Source organism: Giraffa tippelskirchi, chromosome 11 (genome assembly GCF_054371585.1).
Source record: "Giraffa tippelskirchi isolate mGirTip1 chromosome 11, T2T-mGirTip1v1.2.pri, whole genome shotgun sequence".
Lineage (NCBI taxonomy): Eukaryota > Metazoa > Chordata > Mammalia > Artiodactyla > Giraffidae > Giraffa > Giraffa tippelskirchi.
Genome location: NC_137285.1, coordinates 35,835,010 through 35,858,764, shown reverse-complemented (window position 1 = coordinate 35,858,764; position 23,755 = coordinate 35,835,010). Strand labels below are relative to the sequence as shown.

General features: G+C 39.6%; 1 protein-coding gene and 1 long non-coding RNA gene across 3 annotated transcripts; both read right to left on the bottom strand.

The window, feature by feature from the left end:
• Positions 1-2,163: 2,163 nt before the first annotated feature.
• Positions 2,164-6,735, bottom strand: LOC145527251 (uncharacterized). Its single transcript, XR_014069591.1, has 2 exons — positions 4,601-6,735; positions 2,164-3,194 (listed from the first exon to the last, which is right to left on the bottom strand). It is a non-coding gene; the product is annotated as an uncharacterized LOC145527251 (long non-coding RNA).
• Positions 6,736-11,587: 4,852 nt separating this feature from the next.
• Positions 11,588-18,411, bottom strand: SPRY1 (sprouty RTK signaling antagonist 1). 2 transcript variants are annotated; one of them, XM_081544931.1, is made up of 4 exons: positions 18,256-18,411; positions 17,289-17,520; positions 16,635-16,931; positions 11,588-13,813 (listed from the first exon to the last, which is right to left on the bottom strand). In XM_081544931.1, exon 4 carries the CDS (start codon positions 13,756-13,758, stop codon positions 12,799-12,801), a length of 960 nt encoding a protein of 319 aa, XP_081401057.1. In that variant the 5' UTR covers positions 13,759-13,813; positions 16,635-16,931; positions 17,289-17,520; positions 18,256-18,411; the 3' UTR covers positions 11,588-12,798. The 2 variants fall into 2 exon arrangements, with proteins under 2 accessions (XP_081401057.1, XP_081401058.1); XM_081544932.1 differs by lacking the exons at positions 16,635-16,931; positions 17,289-17,520; positions 18,256-18,411 and adding an exon at positions 15,612-16,014.
• Positions 18,412-23,755: the final 5,344 nt, after the last annotated feature.

Sequence of the window (23,755 nt, the reverse complement as noted above, 5' to 3'; positions counted from 1 at the left end):
ATATTACTGTATTTAGTAAAAACAATGTTTTAACTGAGTGATAGGTTATACGGTATTATCACAGATCTTCAAAATCTTATTGTTGTTGTTGTTCAGTCACTCAGTCATGTCTGACTCTTTGCAAACCCATGGACTGCAGCAGGCCAGGCTTCCTTGTCCTTCACCATCTCCCAGAATTTGCTCAAATTCATGTCCATTGAGTCGTTAATGCCATCCAACCATCTCATCCTCTGTCATCCCCTTCTCCTCCTGCCCTCAATCTTTCCCAGCATCAGGGGCTTTTCCAGTGAGTTGGTTCTTCCCATCAGGTGGCCAAAGTATTGGAGCTTCCAAAATCATATATAACGTAGCCATTATACATTTGAAAAAAGGGACATTTTGAAGAGTTTCGTGCCTATGCAAATTGAACAAGAAGAGTAAGCAGTTAAGTTCAGTATCTAGGAGAAAGAGTATCAGCACCTAGGAAGCTGAGCAGGGTTCTTGCCTCCTCCAAGACTCTCAGGTCAACTCAATATTAAATTAGTCGTGTCCCAACTCTTTGTGACCCATGGACTATAGCCCACCAGGCTCCTCTGTCCATGGGATTCTCCAGGCAAGAATAATGGGGTGGGTTGCCATTTCCTTTTCCAGAGTATCTTCTGACTCAGGGATGGAACACACAATCTGCATTACAAGCAGATTGTTTACGGCTCAACCACCAGTAAAGGTGGAAGCCCTATTTGTTAGAATATGCAAGACTAAAATGGCTTAAAGCAGATTACAGACCATATCAGAATATATATTTTACTACTGTACTAAATATTCCTCTGGTTAGAAAAACAAGATCCAAATATGGGTTCTTATGACTCAATTGTAAAATGCAGGAAAATATATCAATAAATATGTACTCAGCACCTACTATGGACAAAGCACCTTTGGGGTACAGGTGAGTCTACAACATAACCTCAAAGAATTACGATATCAAAGGAGAGACAGGACATAAACTTTGAACAGGGGCCGAAAATGCCACCCCAAAATATGTCACCTTAGCGTAAGGATTATATTGAGCTAGAAGCACTGAAAAATAGCAGATACAAGATGGGTGCTGTGGCCTCCTCTTTTCTTTCTAGAAGCAGGAGAAAAAACTCACATATGAGGGATGCCCTCACTGTACCAGGAGGAGAGGAATATTCTTATCACCAGAGATGGAGGGTGGAGGCTGAGAGAACTCTGTACAAACAGACCTTGTTAAAATATCTCAGCTTCTTTTGCCATTTATATTTTAGTTGCTTTTCTGTAACTGTCTCTCTTTGTTCAACCACAGTATGAATGGTTAGGCTTGGCTGCATCTCTGGGTCTTCATCTTCCTATGGCGTTCACAGGTACATGTAAAAATCTGTATGCTTTTCCCCTGTTAATCCATCTGATGCCAATTAATTCTCAGGCCCAACAGGAACTTTAAGAAGGTAGTGGTAAAGTTTTGCCTCTTCTTCAACACTGTAAACATTAAAAGTAATGACCCTTTTACACAATTATGTTACTATAGAATTTCTAGGAGGGATTATTTAGTCAGAGAAATAGGATTTAAACCTAGTTATAAAAGAGTAGAGACTTCCTGAGTGGCTCAGATGGTAAAGAATTCACCTGCAATTCAGGAGACACAGGTTCAATCCCTGGGTCAGGAAGATCCCCTGGAGAAGGGAAGGGCTACTCACTCCAGTATTCTTGTCTGGAGAATTCCATGGACAGAAGAGGCTGGCAGGCTACAGTCCATGGGGTCCCAGAGAGTTGGACACAACTGAGCAACTGACACTTTCACTTTTTTTTTTTTTCAGGGACAGAGAGTGAACTAATTCCACTGGATAGAAGATTTATGTTGCAGGAAAGAAGGACAGAAGGGCAGTTTGGGAGTCTGAAAGCACAGCCACACATACTTAGTGCACGCTTTTTAACTTAATCCTATAGTTAATGTAAAGGGTGATGAGAGGATAGGGCAAAAGGGAAAGAGAAAACGTGGGGCTTCCAAGAGACATACAGTCTGATGAACTGGAAAAGATTAATTTTTAATATGGTTATTTGTTATGGAGTCATGCTGTAGGCCAGTAACATCATATGATAAATGACACAAATGTTTCCAAGTGTAAATCATCATATTCCAACTTGGCAGTCACCAGCAGACACACATTTTCCATTGGGTCAAAAGGACCCAAAATTTTATTTGAACACAAAAATACAGTTCTGTGTTTTTTTCCCCTTGAGAAACGGTCCCATAGGTAACATATGAGGGGCCCCCGTCATGAAATCACCGCCCTCTGCTCAGTGCGGCCTGCGGTTGGGTTAGTCATGTGTTGTGCCATAGGAAGGAGGTGACAGTTACTGCTTGGATATGTTTGTAGGGCATAACCTCAAAGGAACTTCCTCACACTCTATAGTAGAAAGGAATAAATGTTTGTTTTGAAAGATAAGCATGGGTAAGTAGGAAAAAATGCTCAAGGGCAAATAGTTTTGAAAAAAAAAATGCTTTATGAAAGAATGTTGGGTTTTGTTTTTTTCAAGAAAGGCAAGTTCAAGCAGACCATTTTTTTTTTCAAGAGTACTGCCTGCTTTTCTTCTTTCCAAAATTCACCAGATTTTACAAACCATATGAAGCATATTTTCCCTAAGGATTAAGAGATTCCTCCTAGTTGAAGTTTTTACTTAAAAAATTAAGGCACTATATGGTACCTATTCCAGTGCCAAGGAGAAAAAAAAAATCCCATTATCTACACAGGACATGAAGAAATGTGGACTGGACACACTTGACTTTTTTTTTTTTAACTAAACTTTTGAAATCAAGCAATGCCAGCCTCCCTCAAATTCAAGTTGTTCTGCTTTATAATGATCACTTCTCAAAAAACTATTTCCAAGTCTCTACATGTGCCACATACCACCTATAAAATGTAGAAAACGTTTAACTCCAATACTCTCATTTATAAGCAATTCAAACTACAGGAAAAAAAGAAAAATGACCAATTTCAATCCCCAAATTGTTTTGTCCTTTTTTTGGTATAGCTTCTGCAAGAATCTGGATTTTACTAACTTGGCCTGTCATTATGGTTTACTCTGAGCCCCATGGACTGTAGCCCACCAGGCCCCTCTGTCCATGGGATTTTCCAGGCAAGAATACTGGAATGGGTAGCCAAGCCCTCCTCCAGAGGATCTTCCTGACCCAGGGACTGAATCTGCATCGCCTGCATCGGTAGGCGGATTCTTTAATAAATTAAACTCCAAGTCTTCAAGTATAGATAAGGTCTATATAATGGAAATAGCATAGGACTTTTAAACACAGTTTTCACATCTTTTTCTCATTCAGCTGGCTCTACTTCCTACTAGCAGTTTATCCTTGAGTAAATCATTTCATCTCTCCAGGGTTCAAACGTCTTTACTTTTGAATGAATGAAGGAAAGGAACTAAGTAGACTTTAAAGTCCTCCCAGATTTGACTTTGAGTGGCTGCTCTAATCCTATTCCCAATCACCTAATAAACATATTCCTCAACCACCCTTCTTCCTTTGTCCACCATCGCCATTACCATTTCTCACTTTGACCAACAGAGAAAAATATAGGGAATAAGGAAAATCAGGACCCTGAAGTTACAAGCATTATTTTTTGAAGATACTCCAGTGATCTAAAATTTAATGCCTGGGTAAGGGTGTGTGGGGGTGCATGGGAGGAAGTAGGAGGAGTTAATGTTTTTAGATAATTGGGAGAAAATGGTTGACTTGCTGAATTTTCTATTTTGGAATTTGGTATTTCTGACAACAAAGTTATTACATAACTCACTTTTCTGAGTGATATATAGTGAACTCTGTCTGCGGAGCCAGGGTGGAAGAAAGAATTAATAATTTAGTTTGTTTGATTTGCAAAGCCTTGATTCTCTTCTCTGCTTTCTGGCTTCCTGCCTTTGGTCCACTTCATCACTCATTAACTGTTCTGGGAGAGGTGTGTTGTAGGGGGAAAAAATCATTCCCAAATCTGTACAATTAGTGGAATGTTCAGTGTAGAACATTTTGGCCTCCTTCTGCATTTTATTTGTACAAATGTTCTCTCTGCCTATGTTAGCAGTTATAAACCAGTTATGGACCAGTTATGAGTTGGTCCTGTGATGAGTCACCTAGATCTGTCTTCACTCCTCTTTCTCAACCAACAGTCATCTCAAATCCATCCTTCCTTTCAGTCTCCATTGTCCCAGTCACACTAATCGTCTTGATCATCGTATTAATGATCTAGCTGGATTCCCTCTTCCATTCCAGTCTATCCTCCACAGGGCTGCCCGAAGAATCATTCTGAAAGTCTAATCTGCTCATGTCACTCTCTGGTTTGTAATCGGGCCTCTCTGTGACTCCTTCTCACTCACAAGATAGAGCTCAAACTTTTCAACTTGACGTCCACACTTTCCATGACTGGCTCCCATCTTTCCCACAGACACCTTACTTTCCAAACATTCTGATTTACTTGCCATCATGCCATGATCATTCCCACTAACATGCCTTTATATTGATCTGAAATGCTTTTTCTCTCCCTCGTCTGCCTGGTGAATTGCTACTCATCTTTCATATCTTCTCTATGAAGTCTTTCCTGACTTGCAGACAGATGTGGCTGCCTCCATAGCGCCAGTTACCAGCTGACACAGTAACACCAATCACATGGTAAAACTTCATGCATTGCTAGTCAAAGACTGGGATCCTCAGCATAGAAAATATCATTGTTAAATAAGTGATTAAATGTTTGACAGAGCCAAAGAATTCTTATTTTCTCTCAAAAATTGCCAATCTTGTCGACATTTGGAATAGTATCACAAACCCTGCAAAAACAGAGTTTCAGTTTGGTCATTCATCTAAGCATCTTTCCTTCTCTGAAGTTTTATGAATAAATCTAGCAAGGCAATTAAAACAAATATTTATTGATAAATTTAGTTCCACCTTTTTTTTCCCCAATCTGCCCTAATTGGATTCTGTTCCTAGTAACTACTCAAGAGCAATACCCAAAAATGGACAAAGGCAGATACAAAAAGGAAATTACAGGTAATTCCAAAAGCAGATTTATAAACCACAAAGTAGAACTCCACATAGTCTGTAAATACCTCTAACATCATCAGTTTTCTTTACAAAGATAGGCCTCTCTGTATTTGGAGTAGAAGGCAGATTCTGGGTGGCCCAGAAGAATAAAATATATTTCTGTTAAGGAATCAAATTCACTCATGGCTTCTATCGCAAATCTGCAACATGCAAACTCTGGGAAACAGACAGGACTAAGGTCTTGGACCCAATCTGTTTGCCTTCTGAAGTGCCTCTGAAGTGTGCAAAAGCTTAAAGAAGGGAATGTGGAAAGCAGAAGGACTTTTGGCTCTGTGTATTATTTTGACTGAATTGACTGGTCAGTCAATTTTCATGAAGATACATTTTCTTTATTCAATAACAGATTCTGTTAACAGATCATTTGTGTTATAAATGGAGCACGGCCCATTTGAAAATAAATTCTACTACTCTAGCTCATTCCGTTTTAAGAAATCCTATATTTTATCAGATCTTAATTACTTAATTTATAATCCATTAGCCTAAAAACAAGTTAAAGTGTTCAAAAACATCCTTTCCAAACATAAACACTAGCCTCGAAAATTTCCTCTCCACCTCTGGCGTTTTAATACCTAAATTAACAACTCTTCTAACACATTGGCCTGTTTTCTCCCCTTCATCCTTTACTCGGAAAAATCTCCTTTCTACCTCAGCTACCCTTGAGCACAGAGAAACTCCAGATACCCTTAGCATTTGAGGGTATGGTATCAAGACCCTTCAAGGTGGTATCAAGACCACCTTCTAAGGTCTTGACTTGAAAATTCTGTTCTCACATGTCCTCCTTTGCTATTTCCATACTCTCTGTAAGTCTGTATTTCATCCTCATTGGAACCTTCAACCAACTCTTCTGGCCAGTCATTTCGGCAAATATTCGGACTGCTACCCTAAGATTCCTGACCTCTTTCAAATTCACCATATCTTGACGGTCTCTTATTCTCTGCCTTAAATGACCCTCTAACCAGCTGCAGGCAATGTCTTGATAAAATCTGAATAAAATGCTTAGTGGCTCCCCTAAAATTCCAGGTTCAGTGTGAGCTGAGCTCTCTGCACTGCTTTTCAGTTCCTATTGACCACAAGTCAGCATCCCCACCTCTAGCCATTCCAGACTGCTCTCAAGAACCAATTTCAGTCCATTAAGCATCTTAACTTTCAAGAGAAGACCATCCTCCTCTTGGTGTGCTTCTCCAACTTCCTGCTTCTCCCTCTTAGAGTTCCACTGTGCCTTTTTCTTCCTTCTCATCTTTTATTCTTTCCTCTAGGAGAACCATTCCTGCCAAGGTTAAAGTGCCCTCTTTGTGCTTCCTCGTCTATCCCCTCCTCCCTCTTCCAGAAGGCCTACAAAAAGGCGCAGGTTTTCCTTATTCTAAAAATTGTCTTTGGCTTGGCACCTGCTTGAGTTTCCTTCCTATCATCTCAAGACTTCTGGAATAGTCTAAAGCTGTTATTTGCATGTACTTACCACCCACTAACCCCATGCAACCTGGTTCTTATTACAATTTCACCTAAACACCACCCACCAAATTTAGTTGGGAGTCTGCAGTGTTTGACTGTTACTAATTCCTATCTTGAAAGTCTTCTTTGGCTGCTAAGGCGTGGTCAAGAGGAACTGCAGTCCAGAGAGTTCAGCTCAATCTCTCAGTGCCTGTGCTTCTTTGACCACCCCTCTATTGGCCCTAGGTGCCCCACATGCCCTCTGAATGTAGGTACGTTCCTCAGGGTTTGAGGCTTAGCTGGTAAAGAATCCGCCTGCAATGTGGGAGGCCTGGGTTTGATCCTTGGGCTGGGAAGATCCCCCGGAGAAAGGAAAGGCTACCCACTCCAGTATTCTGGCCTGGAGAATTCCATGTACTACAGTCCATGAGGTCGCAAAGAGACATGACTGAGTGACTTAAATTTTCACTTTCCTCAAGGTTTTATCCCTAGCCTGTTTTTAATTTCATTCTTTCTCTTGGGAATCTATGCTACAGATTCCCTATCACCCCATTGTGGATGATGGGCCATCACCCTCCTCTAAAATTCTAGACTTTTTTTTTTCTCAGTGAGCTTCTGGCAACTCATCAGCATTGTAAGAGTTTATCCCAATAGGACTCATAACTTTCCCACCCCACATACCTCCTAAACTAAGTCCACCCAACTCTTTTAACAGAACTACCATTTGCCTATTCTCCTTGGTCCAAAACCTCAGTATCATTTTCAACTTTTTCCTCTATCTCAAAACCACAGATTACTGCAAAGTCCTTTAGGTATACGTCTCACATTGATCCCTCCTTTCCCGTCCTATTAACCTCCAAGCTAGTTCTGACCCTTAATACCTTTCTAATTGGCCTCCTACCTTAATATCTGCCATTTTAATCACCTGTGATTCTTCTACATGTACCTATAATTTAATTCAGAGCCTCTTGACTGTGGCTGTGTTGTAGAATCATCCGGAGTGCTTGTAAGATAAACAAAAGCCAAAGCCCCACCTAGGGCACAGGTTTTGTTTGTTGCTATTTTACTCACAAATGAAGTTGAGAACTGCTGCTAGCCAAACAGGAACTCAGTTTTCTCAAATACATACCTTACTTTCTTACATCAAATTTATTCAGCTAGTTTTGTCTGATTCCTTTCTCAAGGCACTTACTTCTCTGCCTTGGACTACTATTAGTATTCACTACTATTAGTCTATTGTGCTTTCACAAATTTGTTAAATTTTATAACTTACAAATTAACCTGAAATTTTGGTTTAAACTCTTGTCTTGTTCCCCCAACCAACCTCTCCTTTCTTCCAATCTGTTACCACAGGTACATATGCAGCGAGCAGTTTTTTAATAAAGTTTATTTTACTTTGGCAACTAGATCGTGACTTTAGGTAAGTAACCTCCATGAACCTGGCTTTATCATCTCTAACGAAGATGCAACAGATGATCTCCAAGTTTCTATCATATATTAGAAGTATGATTCTATGATTATTTTATCAAAACAAGCTCGTGGACTACTTGCTAGTGAATGATAGAAGCTTTAGCATACTTTCCCAAATTGCCCAGTTCAAAACAGTCTCGGTTTTGCTGTTAGTTACTGCCATATCTAGTATGATTCAGCTATCTGACTTTAACACCAATCTTTTTATCAGTACAAAATAGAACATTTAAATCTGCTTTTTAATCATTATGATTCTGATATAACTAGAATAATGCTAAGTGCCATCACATACGTTTTTAAATCTAGATGCCAGGTTACTGTTACCTTTACAAACTGATCAAAATCAACTTGTTCTATTATTACCATATAAACCTGGCCAGAGGAAGCACACAATCTCAGTTTTCAAATGAAGTTGTTAGCTTTAATAAAAACATATGAAAAATAATCATGGAAATGAAGTCATTTGCTACTTATTCCCGATAGCTAAGTGTAAATAATATATGCAGAAAAACATTCCATTTCCTAAATTACGGTCAAATATATTAATTATGAAGGAAACACTTTCTGGTTAAAAGAAATGGTAAATGCTAATGTGCACCATAAAGGTACCAGGCTTGCTGCTAAGGATTTAAGAAAACCCTGTATCTGAAGAGTCCTGGTTCTATGCTAGCTATCATGAACATTTAAGCCAGGACTTTGTTTCTCTATTCTTGAGATGAAGACCTCAAGCTAAAAAAGCAATTACAAAATTGCCTGATAAACTCACCCAAGAAGCTTTTTGAAATTAAGAATATCAAGCTCCTCCCCTGGAGATATCTTCTAATAGAGTAGGTCTGAACTACGACACAGACTTCTGATTTTTAACTTTTTAACTAGTGACCTATTTACTTTCATATATGGTTGAGAAACATAAAGTATATTCTGATATCTATTTCTAGCTCTAGAATTCTGCATATGGAATAATGCACATGGTAGGGGTTCAATACATGTAGCAAAATGGCGTGGTAATATTCTGAGGGAATATTAGAAGAATCAAAAATTTGTCAGTTAAATTCATGGCCATCTTCTCTAATGAGGGAAATAATGAAAAAAAACAGTTCTCCAATTGTCAACTGGCCAAAGGGGGATTTAAAGTTTTGTCTTCAAGATGTTTAAAAAATGATACCAAACGGTCTTGCAATATATATATATAGTGGGAGGTAGGGAAGAGTTTAAGACGAGAACTGTCTAGACGTTCTTTGTTTCCATTTTTCAATGTTTAGAAATGGGATTGTGCCTTTTTGCTAAAGAGTTATACATAAAACTACCATGAAATACATTACTCAACAAAAAAGGGAAGATTCAGGAAAAGGAGACAATTTCAAAAATTAAATCAATCTTCTGCAAATGAATCCTGAGTTTGATTTCAATATCAGCTTTAGGGTAAAAACATGATTAATTTTTAACTTATTTCCTTTAACTTTAAAAACCACTGTTTTTAATTTTTTCTTAGTAATAACTGGAATGTTCTATGATTTGTGTTTTGAAAACTATATAATAATTATCACAGATTATAATTTAAGGATTCACCTCAAGCCTTCACAAAAAAGAAAGTATATCTACTTTTTCATAGTCCATTTTTCTGCTGAGTTACATTTTATTAAACTGTTGACAGGAAACTACTCAATTATAGAAATCCTATACTGTTTTATTCACAATTAAATTATCCAAATAAAACTTCTTTGAATGAAGAGAATAGCACTCAGAAAACATGCTGGAAAGGAACTACTTAAAAAATATTCATTCTGTCAAGCTTTGGCCGTTGAGGAAGAGGGACAAAATTGTGGAACAAATGGGAAAGGGTAATCTATCTATGTGGTATTTTTAACTTGGCAGTACCAAATAAATGGCAGGGGTATTATAAGAAATGTCAGCTGTGCTAATGCTTTCAAAGCCTTGGCACTTTAAAATGATCATCAGTATTTGGTTCAAACACATTGGACTCATGAGCACTGATGAAGACACATCCTAATATTTTTTTCTTCTAGGTTTAAACCATCACAAAGGAGGAAGTTTTGAATCAAAGTGTTTATTCTTTGTATCTGACAAGCATGTTAGAAGTCTGAACCCCTAACCTATTGCTATTTCCAAATATGGGCCTGCATTATGCCAGAGTGCATATAGAGCCCTAGCAGCAGCAGACTGCCATCTTAATATTATAATTTTAATGTATTCCCCATATAGCTAGAAGTTAAAACTCCACAACATACCTTATTCTCATAAAAGTTATAAATTTCTTTCAATAAAAGCTACAGCTTCTTAGTCTGGTTAGTTTAACTACAGACAGCTCTGACACCAATTCCTGATTATACGAAGGGTCAAAATAACAGAAGAAAGTTACACAGTATTTTGAAAGAGTCTATTTATATGCTCCATTAAGGAGCCAAATCTCAATGAAATATTCAATATTCAGGGACCAGTGATATCACCACATAACTTGAATACAAGAGGAAACAAATTCACATTTTAAAATACCATAGATTATGAAATTTTAAAAAATGTTCCCGCTTTCAGAGCATAGAGAAAATACTTGATTAAGAAAAACGTCACAATGCCAACTAATAGGTTTAGTGGCTTGGTGGAAATGCATTAAAAGTTTCTATCACTTATGTCTTATTTAATTAAAACAAAATCAAAGCCTATTTACAAAGGATAAATAGTCCAAAACTAGTAGTCAAATCATGTAAGAGACAACAACCAAAACAAAAAAGCTGGATAAGAGTTTTGACAGCCTAAATCCTGGGTTCAAATTATGTCAACATCTTATTCTCAAATGCTGATTATTCAGGTTTGACACATCACTTAGGCATATGGAGGAGTCAGTGAAACCAAGTCTGAGGATTCACGTGAACAAAATTTTATCAGACCCAAAGATTCTAACTATGTCCTGACTTTAGCAGGCTAAAAACTAAAAACACGTACTTTTCTAATATAAAGTTTCACACCCTCACATTTCTAATTCCATGAGACATAACACAACGTTATTTGATCAGGGCACATTAAAGACTTATTAAAGGAATGAAAAGGATTGGAATGTTTTTAAAACATCTCTTTGATAATGTTAACTATCCCTTTGATGCACTCTTAAATTCTATAGTGTTTTAGTAAAGTGACAGTGCCAGAGACTCCTAGTATGGCTACAGAACTAATTTTTTAAGTTTTGCTGATGAAAATTAATTTCAGACTAATCCAAGAGTTAAAATAAACATTATTTAAAATATACAGGTATGTCCCATTGCAAGAAATTGATATACACAAAACCCCTTGCTTACAAAATAGCCAAAGGAGGGATGGAATTGTTAATATTAATCACAAAAAAACTTTTTTCACTTTGTAAAGTGATTCACTTGGGCATTTGTTTAAACAGAATTTGGAATACAAAATCTTGATTAATGAATTTTCCAGGAAACATCTAGTTCAAGATTTGAGCTCACCTACATCTAGATTTGGTATCTTAAGGGAAAGAAAGAAAATGGGTAAGCATGAAGAAAGAGTCAAAGCAAATGACAAACATCACAACAGTACACGCTAATAAATGAAGAAATCAAGAGACAGTTTCATTAATTAATATATTTTCTGCATTATAGTTAACATATGTACTTTCTTCGTGTCACCTTATTTTCCATTACGTATTGATATTTTGTTATATTCAGACATGAGTACATTTCAACAGTCTTTTGCAATAAATATCATAAAATAATAGAGATTCGCATAATAAATATTCTTTACAATAAAAAAGTTTAACAGACTTTTGTCTTAAAAATAGTCAGAATTCAACTTTGTGATTTATACATAAAATGTACAAAAAGCACCACAATTTGTGGTTAAGGCAATGAAACAGTAAAGATTAGAACTACCCAGCTGTTAACTAACCAAGTGGCCAAAAACCATTAAGGAGCCAAGATCACTTCAGGCAGCATAGTTCTGTGACATCTATAAACTGATCAGATATAAATATCAACTTCAGTTATCCAAGTGCCCTCAATGACAAGAGTAATTTGGTGAAAAGCAAGGAGTACAGAAGGGAGGGAGTTGAGTCCTTCACAAATATGAAAGCTTGAATAAGGATGAGCAAGATACAACCAATATATCTCCAATGTGAAGACTTACATTGTAAAGGAAACCTAAAATTACACAGAAAAAAAAAAACAAACCTGGCATCTCTAAAATAAGATAATGCCAAAACTGAGGGGATAGAACACTGAGGAGGGAGGAGGAGAGGGCAGTGGTTAAAGGGGAATTTTAACGTTGTAACAAAAACAGATCTCCCATGCTACTTAAGTGTCCAATGCTATGAAGATAGCCCTAATTGGAGACAGATTTAATATATAGCTTATTTAAGCAATTAAACGGCTGCTTCTTTAAACACCAATTTCCCTGTTCCCAGAGTACCCAATCAAAAACAGCTCTAAATCACTGTAGTCTGGGTGTACATGTGTGGATATGTTCACGTGTACAACTTTGGAAAGTTGCTTGCAGAACAAAAAGGCTACACAAAAGCCCACTGGCTCTCAATACCCTCTCGAGTGGATGGCAGAGGCTCTTGTCATAAGGGGGAGCCAGACGCATTTCACAGTCCACTCTTACCGAAGATCATCCATTAGAGAAGAGTACAATCCATGAGTCAAACCTTGGAAAGAAGGGGAGAAAGGTGGGAAACAGGGGAAAACTGCAAAGAAAATAAAACCAGTATCTGACAGCATCTTTTTTAACAGCCACAGCTTGAAAGCAAGAGAAGTTTAGGAGGTCCAACCCACCTCCAAAAATCATGATGGTTTACCCAGACCCCGGGAAGGGCAGCTCTCCAGCTTACAATAGACAGTGTTGGAGTTCTTACATCTGCACCCTGGGCGATGGATCCAGTCGTAACACCCCCTGCACAGCTTCAGGCATCCCTTGGCAGGAGGATAACAAAGTAAGCAAGGTAAAAACAGAGACATGGCTCCCATACACAGGTACCTAGAGCAGCACTGTGACTGTGAACAGGAGCAAGGATTATCCGAGTAGGAATCCCCTTCATCGTCATTGGAGCAGTGGTAGAAGATGCCCTTGACCAAACACATGCAGGTTCCGTACTCCACCATGCTCTCAGCCGAGCAAAGGCACTGCCGGTTACAGGCCAAACAGGACGGCAGGGTCCTGGGAGCTGTGCATTCCCCACACTTGCACTTCCCACATTGTTCACAAATGAACTTGTGCTGTGTCAGGTCCTCTTTCAAGGAACCCTTTAAGTCATCCACAATCAGTTGCTTGGGCTGGGTCCGGATTGCCCTTTCAGACCTGTGACCAGGGATGGGTCTGGTTGGTGGGGACCTTCCTAACAGCCCCTGCTCAGAAGAGGCACTGCTGTTGCTCCCAGAACTGGCTGCGCTTCCAGTGCTGGTTGATCTGCTCAGTATGGGGCCTCTGGCGTTATTTGAGAGTCCTGCATGTCCCAGGTGGCTGGTAGGTCTATGCTCATAGTTATTATTCACATTAATCGGTATGATTTCGTGAGTCCTCTCATGCTTTTCTTGTCTTGGTGCGGTTCGAGGAGCAGGTCTTTTCACCATGGATGGCCCTTCTGTGTATTCATTGCTGCCTCTGATGGCCTTGATCTGGTCTAAGGACAAAATAGCAGCAGGCTGAATCTCTCTCTCATAGTCTAGCCTCTGACGGTTATCCAATGCAGGCTGCTGGATCACAACTAATGAACTGCCACTGCCATGCTGATTTTGGGGATCCATGTGTAGTGATCTTGATTTCTGGCAATCAGTGGAAACCTGGCATGCATCTGAAATCCTAAAAGGAAATCAAAGATGAAAAAAAAAAACACAACAGAGAAAATAAATGACTAGAAGCATTTGGGGGAGTGGGGGGAAGAGGCGAGAAATCCTGTCAAGTCACAAATTGCCTAAACCACCTGGTAATGATCTCCCTCATCAGCGGATTACAATGATGCTGGGGTCCTGGCCAGAGTCCAATTCCAAGAGAGGCTTAGGACCACATCATAGAAGAAGAATGTAAGCAAGAGACCCCATGCCATAAGAATTGGAAGTTTTTTCAACTTTTAAAAAGCAGAATCAAGAAGTAATGTCTTCCTGTTTGTGAATCTAACAAACAAAATGGAGTATGCCCTTGTGGGGAACGCTGAGTATAAGCACTAATAAACAGCTCTCATCTAAAGAAGCTCTGTATCAGTTCATGAGTCCTTTCCATAAAAGAAACTATCCATTAAAAAAACAAAAAAACAAACTAAGAATGGCTATGGTGCTGTTGTCTTTAGTTATCTGTTCGCTGTTATAAGCCTTAGATTAGTGTTCAGGAAATTAGTCAAGGTATACTTCATGCATTAAAAAACAAAAAGACACTCCAAACTAAAAACGGAATCTCAGATTAAGAGGTCATCTTCAGTAGAAACCAGAATTTTAAACCTAGCTCACTATTACTCTACAAGATGTAAAAGTGAATGCAGACAAATACAACAGTTCTTGGTGTTTTATAGCCTCTAAAGCACACACACAAAACTCAATGTACAGTTCTGTGAATGTTAAGACCATTCACATTTGATTTTTTTTACGTTTAAATAAGGATCACTCACATAACAAGATAACTTTGACATACAAATAAGTGTCTGGCCTTTAAAGTAGTATGGGGAAATCCTGGCCATTTTAATTATCTGTATTTCCTCTAATTTAAAAATCTGTATTTACATGCCAGATCTTGATTTTCAAAAGCACTGCCAACTCTGAATCAATGTGCTTCTTGTAATAAAGTATAGCAATATCCAGGTAAAAATCTGTTTCAATACCAATGATAAATTATTTCTAATTTATAATGTATTCTTCATAAAATCATCTGTTAAACAAAAAAACGTTTTTGTTCTCATAAATGGTAAACCAGAATATTTTTCACACAAATTCCTCCCACAATCTACAGATTTGATCCAGTTCAAGAATGCAAAGGAAAAAATGCCTGTTCTCCACTACCATGAGCCAAATCTCATCAGCTTCAGGAATAAGGCAGAAAGAAGTCCATTCCATCTATTAACTTCACTGAATGGCCCTGGACTAAGTCTTACATGTTAACTTCTTGGCGTTTCCCTCCCCTCATTCTCCCAACTCGGAGCCTCAAGTTTCTAGTTTCTTCTACCTTCTCTGTACCCCAGGAGAAACACGTTCACAACCTGCTGGGTTTAGTCCTGGAGTCCTTAAGGACTGTTAAAAAGATTCCATCGTTACTCTGCAGTATCATTCCTTCTCGCAAAGCACTTCCTAACCCAGTGCTTCTAAAGCAAAGAGTATCTACAAGTAGTTAAGTCACACTCCATACGAAAGAAAAAAACGTGGATCTGAAGACAGTAGAAAAAGCACCAGGTACGACTTTAATCTGAGTCTTAAATGCTAGCTGTAACAAAGTTCCTGCTGGCCGGTAAAGGAGGCCACCAGATAAAAAGAAAAAGCAAAGAATGTCAGCCACCTCGGATCTGAAGCAAAGCCCCTTTTCCAGCAGTGACAGCCCTGGATCTAGCCCCAAACACGCTCACACGCTCTCGGCAGACTCTTCTCCCCCAAGAAAGCCCCGAATCGAAGTCGAATACCTTTTCGGACAATCCCATCACATTCTAAGGATCACCGTGGATTTCCAAAGCCTTTTGGCGTATGCCACCAAGGATGCTTACAAATCAGGAAAAGCCTTCGGAGCGAATGCGGGCGCCAAAAAGCAAGCCCAAGGCAGGGAGGGTTATAAATAAATATCTGTCTACACTTTAAAGGAGAAGCCGGATTCCTAAAGAGCCGGGGCGCAGCGAGCCGGGGGCCGGGGCGGCGGAGCGTTGTCGCCACATCGCCGGTTCCCGCGGTGGAGCTGCGCCCTCTGCAATCGGCGCTGAGACGAGCGGGGAATAAATAGTTGACGGAGAGGAAGGAAAAGGAAAAAGTTATGAATGAAAACAAGTTTTCTCTCTCGCTCCCTCTCTCTCCCCTCTCTCTCTCGGGCAGGAGGAGGGGAGGAGGCTGAGGTTACCATTACCTCAGGAGGGCGGACTTCCCCACTTTTAAAGTGGCAGTGCCCTCTCCCGCCCCTTGCCGCGCTCACAAGAAGAATAAAGTGGCAGCTCGCGCGGGCGCACACCGACTCGGCCCATGGGGTCCCCAGCGAACCGGGGGTCCACTCTGGCACTGGCGCGAGAACACGCCTTTCGGGAAGGCCCCGTCCGACGGATCCTCGGATCCCGGAAAGCCCGCCGCGGGCACCCGCCGAGCTGCTCCACGATCCTCCTCCTGGGGACCCACCCCCCGCCCCAAGCCTCCCCGAATGCATCTTTCGCGTGGAGGGTTTCCCCGAGAGGACACCCCGGGTCCCCGCGTCGCCGCTGCAGGAGACTGAGGACCGGGGACCCCGTCTCGCCGTCCCGCGCGGAGGCGAAAGGTCGCCCTCCGGGTTACCCAGCTCTGAGCGCCCCGCGGGCGGGCCGGGCTGAGAGAGGGGGTGGCCCCACTCTCCCTCCCGTCGCGCGGTCCGGGTCCCTACGCCGCTCCCCAGTGCCCGCACCTGCCGCCCGGCCCGCCTGGCCCGCGCACCTCCCGCCCCCGCAGCCCGAGGGCGGCCGCCCCACACTCACCTAGGCCGAAGCGGGGGCGGGCGGCCAAGCAGTGCAACCCGGCCTGGGTCCCGGTGCGGGCGACAGCGTGCACTCGCCGCATCAACCGCGGCGGGGAGGACGGGGAAGCATGGTCCGAGCTGCGGCCGGTCGGCCCGCGGCCTGTGCCGCTGGGCAGGAGCGCTCCCGGCGGCCCCCTTCCGGCTGCGGGGGGCAATTCTCTGGAGACTCCGCGCGGCCAGGCGCAGACCTCTCACAGCTCGCGTGCGCCGCGCAGCTCAGTAACATCCACCTCCGGGGCTCTTCTCCTGTAGCCCCCTTCCAAGAGCCAGAAAAAAAAAAAAAAAAATTCCCTTCAGGAGGGCTCTCCGGGTCTATCCGGAAGGCGAGCTGGGGAGCGGCGGGGAGAGGAGTGCGTGACTGGCCGGCCGACCCGCCGCTGTGCTCGGACCAGAGTTCTCCTCGGGGTCCAGTCGCTCCTCGCGGGAAAGGCGGGAGTGGCGGCCTCCTGACGCGTGAAAATCCACGTCACGGACGTTTGAGACTCCGCGGCGCCCGGGACGGGGCTCGAACCGGCGTCCCCGGACGAGTCACGGAGCCGCGCAGGGAGTACACGCCTGAGAGGGCCGACCGCCGCTCCCCGCGGGTGGGGGTGGGTGGGATTTTGTTTTTTACCCGCTTTTTTAGGGGCAGTGGTGAAGGGAGCGAGGTTTGGGGGTTCTCCTCCGGGGAGAAGGCGGGGCGTCGTCCCTCGGCCCCCGTGCAGGTCCAGGCACTTTCCCGATCCCGCACGCCGGGCAAGTGGGGGCACGGCGTCCCTGGGAACTCCGGTCCTGGCAGTCAGCCTCTCCCGGGCAGCGATCACTCCCAGTCCTCCGACCCTCCTGTTCCGCGGCCGAAACGCCTGCTACAAACGATTAGAGATAAGAACACGTTAGTTTTCCTTTCTTTCCAGGCACTTGGACTCGCCGCGCGCTCCGCCGCCCGGGCTTAGAGTGGAGCGGAGCGGGCCGCTAGCCAGCTCGCCCGCCGCCCGCATCCGCTGCCATGTGCTGGCTGTTGCTGCTCCCTGTGATTGACAGGCGGGCGCACAGTCGGCGTGTCAGCAGCGAACCAAAGTAACATGCAGTCTTGCACGTTTTTGCCGAAGTGCTTTTGCCCCTTGGAATGCCTAAGAGTTCAAACAACGTTCAAGCGACGCCTCTGCGCATTGGAAATCAATACACAGAGACGGGAAATTCAGGTTTTAAACAATTGCTTCTCGGGATTCGGTCGCCAACAATGCCTAAACAAACATGCATTTGGTCCACATACCGAATGCGAGCCCCTCTTTGGCAAAAAAACAAAAAAACAGTTTTTCACACATCCGACTGTTTCAGACTTGAAACTTGTTACTGCATGGCTGGGGGGGGGGAGTGGGGGTGGGGAGGAAAAGGACCCTGCTTTTTCTTTTAGTGGTAGCATTTACTTTAAGAGCATCCGTTTTAGCAGTGGGAATGCTACTGGTAATTTGAAATGCAACCAGTAATCTTAGATCTAAAGCGAGTTCAAAGAAATAATCAGTCCCTTGCAAAAGCCAACATTTCTCACCTGATCTTTCCTTAAAATGTCTACGGAAGGAAAGGAAGGAAACAGTTCTTACCTAAAGCAAAGATTGGAAATTGCTTTTCAGGCACATTTACAGCAACTGTAGCTGTTCCTTTTCCAGGGCTGGGAGTTGTGTCTGCTGCTATCACTCTGCAAACCACTGCGTGCCTTACAGAGCAGTCCCACTCCGGCTCCGCAGAATTTCAGCTCTTCGCCTCCACCTCCACCTCCACTCCAGGACACGCCTCCAGTGATATCATGTGTCAATCATACGGGCTGCCTGAAAACCTGGAGCAGGATTTCCCCAACAGTCCTTTCCTTTTTCCTTTATGAGTACCCACTTGGATATGTTGCCCTGTACACTCCCCTAAAAAACATCCTCTGAAAATGTGGATTGCCTCAAAAAATCCTGCAAATGCCTTTTGTCATAAAAGAATACCTTGAAATTTAGTTAGCAGTCTTCAGTTATCAAATCTCAGCAAAAGTATTGGTGAACTCTACCCTTAAAAGTGGAATTAGAAAACAACTTTGAAGAATAAAAGGTTAAAGAGTTGTATATCAAGCCCTCACTACTGATCAGTTAGTGAGATAATGTATATTGATATAAAAAAGATGATGATATGCCACTACAGATCCAATTTAAAGCAAAGTTCAGAATATGTGAAATCTAAAACGTGGCGCGCTTTACTGCAAATGTATGTAACAATATGTCATAAAGGTATGATTTCCTGCTGTAGATTTTATAACAATTGCACTATCTTGATTTGTGATGTAATTTCCCCAAAATCAAAATTGTAAAAATCCCACACTCCTTCAATTTTGTAAGATATTTATATAATTTTGAAAAAATAAGTTTATTTTTTAAAAATCAGCTAAATAGAAATCAATTAAAATAGAAATAATTTCCTAAGAGGTTTTATAATTCTTAAGCATATATGATGTGTCACTGAAAAAAAAAAGCATTTTAATCAGTAGGAAACATGCTTTTTATTTCCTTACAGACTATCGGATTTTAGACATTTATTATCAAAATCATGTACTTCATGTTGCTGTGAGGGTAACAATATGTGAAATTTGAGTTTCCACAGAGATTCTTAAAAGATACCTAAAACCCAGAAACATATAGTAAGTGGAAAGGGAAATATTTTTTCCAGGTCCTACATATAAGAAGTAGCTTAAAGTCTTTGACGAAATAAAGCAAACAAAACTTCAGTAAAAAATCACATAAATTTGAGTATGGACATTTCAATAATTTTCTAATGTTCTTCTTTACAACAGTAAGTAATTCTTTTGAAACTTTTTTTTTTTCCTCTATTCGAGATTTTCTAACATTTGAGTTCTTTAAAAAAATTAAAGTTCTATTTGGAATGACCTTTCAGGACCCTAGGGCACTGCTAAAACCATCAACAAGAAAGCATCACTAGAAAATAACGCAGAACAAGAATTAAACTAAGAAGCTACCTATTCACTCTTAATAATATAAATTGTAATAAAATAGGCTGTTTCAAAGGCTAAAGTCAACATTATTGTACATATTTTCTATTTTCATATATCTCATAATATTTGGAGAAGTACCAGTGGATAAGTTTCTTGGACAATTTGAATGGGTTTGAAATAGTCAAATCAGAAATACAATATTCCATGATGGTATCTTATTTTGTTTTTCAAAATTGTCTTTTCTGCTATCACCACAATTTGGGGATAAGAGGTCAGTTCATCAGTATGATAAAACCAGGAGAGGGAGCACTGAACATTTTATTTCCATAAATCCTACAACAATATATTTGAAAATTTCTGTTACAAATAAACTTCAAACTATTTCAACCAAGGTGTATTATTAAATTACAATTTTAGTGAAATTAAGTATTTTTAAATTACAATAATAAATAAAATCCATAAAATGTTATCTATAACACCTTCATCATGGATCATGTTCTATTTAGAAATCAAATAGTATGAACAATGACCCTCTATATCATTTAGCACTGAAATGCATCAATATGTTTTTCTCTAAATATTATAGTATAAATAAATATAGGTATAACCTTGCCACTCTGGATCTAGAATAGGGGTCCCCAACCTCCAAGATCTAATGCCTGATGATCTGAGGTAGAGCTGATGTAATAATAACAGATATAGAGTACACAGAAAATGTAATGCTCTTGAATCATCCTGAAACCATTCCTCCCCCTCTTCGGTCCATAAAAAAAGTTCCTTACATGAAACCAGTCCCTGATGCCAAAAAGGTGGGGACTGCTGATCTAGAAGACACTTAATAAAACCTGCCCCCTTTTATGACTGCCTACAACTCTAAGTCTATGGAAATTCTAAAATTTTTGCTTAAAATAGACATTGTTATTTATTTAGAAAGTTTAATACAGTGTACCATGGCTAGAAATAGACAGCTAGTGTATGAAGTTTTCCTGAAAAGGAAAAACCATGTAAATATCCATGAGAAAATCGTACAATAATTTTCAGTTTACTATATTAAGATCTAAAAGAATAAGGCAGAATGGAAAGTGAACTCATTTATTCTTCATTTTCGTGCGAAAACAAGATTTGCTGTTTCTTCTACTGATTTGACTTTTGAGAAAACAACAAAGAAAAATGAAAAAAAATGTCTGGTAACTCTTGGCAACTGCTAGTGATTTAAAAAAGAAGAAAAAAGTATAGTACTAAGGCTTAACTTATTCATTTATCTACTTTATTTGCCAAAATAGCAGAACCATAATGTGTTCCAAGCACTTGAAAAATAATACCTTATTAATCTTTCCAGTGTTTCTGTGAACTCATGATAATAAATATAATGTTTGATCTTACTGAGAAACAAGCAGAATAATTACAGAAATCGGTGAGTTACCCCATAAGTGTCTAATAAATTAATGAAGAAACAAGAATGGAAACTAAGTCTTTACTTTCCTTTTAGGGCAATAGTCACTATATTACTATACTTCCCAAGAAAAGCTGGCAAGGACAAGCCATTTTATTTTCAGTTTCCTTTCGTAAACAATCTTTGTAGTTGACAGAAATAGACCAACCTATTCTGTAAATTTTCCATAAACATTCTTTTCATTTTCATAAGTATAATTCTCATCCTCTGCCCTATTTGAAATACTAATGTTCTGTATTGGTTTCAAATTCTGTAAGTGGGCATATCAACCAGTACATTGAATAAATTACACTGAATGATTTGTAGAGTTTCTGTCAGCTCTATAATTCTACAGCTAACCGTTTGTGTATTTTGTCACAAGTGATTCTATTTTTCTACAAGTTGTAAAAAAAAGAAATAAATGCTCATGGCAGGGCTCTGAATTGGTGCCCTTCATTACTTAAGTGTCATATTCCTTCACAGAGAATCAAAGCGACAGGAGTTCAGACAAACTGCATCACTACTACATATCAAAGATTTTGCTAATTAAGTCCACATGGTAAGACGTCTAAGGAAACATCTTTGCCCTAGTACAAAACAAGTCTCCATTTCTTATCTACCCAGTTGAAGAATAAATCCTGTCTTGTTTCCTCTTCCATATTATTAAATGCTCCCTTCTGAGCCTTGACTTGCTCTTCATTTTCACAAGAAAACAAGATTAGCCATCTCTTCCGCTGATTTGATTCCTGAATCTAGGAGTAGAATGGCTATTATAATGACCATGTGGTATTCTCTTTGATTCTGTTCAACAAAAGTTATTAATCTCTCATTTCCACAACTATCTACTGCTAACTTCATCTTCAGAGACAAGTACACAAGAACCTAGGTTAATTTAAACCTTGAACTGCCCCCAAAGATAGAACAGGAAGAAAACGAAGTCATGTTGTCATTAAAATGAAAACAACTTAAAACATCTCTTGGGGCTTGCCTGCTTTAATCTTTATTTCCTATTGAAATAACCTATGCCAAAGGCTATAGTTTATCCTTTGTTTGGGAAAATAAAAGTAGAATATTTATTTGATCAAATGACTCTAGGCATGCCTTCTGTAAGAATGCTTAATTTAAAAAAAAGAAAACACAAAAAGTTGCAAGAGTTTTGGTTTTTTTTTTTAAGAATTTACACTTTGATTTTCAGCTCTCTTGGAATATTTTAATTTCATTTATAAAAACTTCTCACATGGTGTATCATATTCGATAGCATACACAAATTGAAAAATCTGAGTTTTGATTATTATCATTCTTCCGTATCATGATCTATCATATTTATCCATAATGTCCCCATGTCCAATATTACAAGAATGAAAATGGAATGGTATAGAGCAAAGAGTACCTGATACAGGATATCATGATATGAAGTTCAAGTCCCAGCTTTGCTACTTCTAGCTTGGTGACCTTCACTTAGTTTCTCTCAGCCTGCTTACTGATCAATAACCTGAAGTTAATACTTTATGTTCCCACATTGTAATCCTACTGTGGACTCAATGTATATACAGTGCTTTGTCAGTTATGAAGTCTTGTATAAATTCTTGTCATATAGTGTGTTATTGCCTTAAACACATTGTATGATGAAGAAATGTTTCTTTCCCTGAAACAGAGGTGCTTCATCCCTAAATAATGAATTTATTTGTCTTATAATTGTTTCAAGTTAATTCTGTTTTACTTTTGTTTTTCTAAGGCTGAACTCAGGTTTAAATAATTGTATTGCTGTGTGTGTGTGAAGTGGGATTCTGGAGCAGTTATCTGCTAATAACTTCAGATTAAGGGACTTAATGAGCCCTGATCACCTTAACATTTCTCTAGAATTTTTAATTGTTTACATTTTGCTTCTCATTAAGATAAATGTAATAGCAAATATTAAAAATCCCTTCTATAAAATTTATAAACTCTGTTGTTATCATTGAGTAAATTTTAAAAATACATATATTTTAAAGTAATTGAATAACATTTAAAGAGTTGAAAATAAGTAGAAAAGTAAAAAGCAAGTTGATACTTCTATATATTTTCAAAAAGTAAGTTTACAGATGTTTCTTTTTCATAATCTCTTAGAATGTTAATTTTGATAAACACAGCAGATTTGATAGCAGATATAGTTCCTGTCAATTACCAAAGTACTATTTGAATCTTAATGTTTTATGTTATTTTTTAAAATTGATAGCAGAGATATTTCATAGAGCCAAAGCACTTCAACTAAACAAACAAGAATCCTGGGAAGCGCCACCTATTATTGAAAATAAGTCATTTCAAATTTCAACTAAAACTCGAAAAGGGCAGTTGAGTCTTGGTTGGGGTATTCACATTGGTCTGTGTTTTACATTTTTCCCCTTATGTTACAATATTGCCATATGAATTTGGGTGTTAGTTTTCAATAAAAGTGCAAAATATGCTTTATATTATACACTGGATACTTTTTGAAGAATCCAAAAGTCATAAAAACACTGTGTCTATCTGAAGTTATAATATCAGTGATGAAGATAATAAAGTGATATTGATTTTTAACCAACACATTAGAATTAATAGATTCAAAAAGATGTTTTCGTACTCAAAGTATCTACTTCGAAAAGCTGTACACTTACACCAATAGTGCCACAATTGGATAGATCTTTCTATAAAATCCCTGATTATAAAC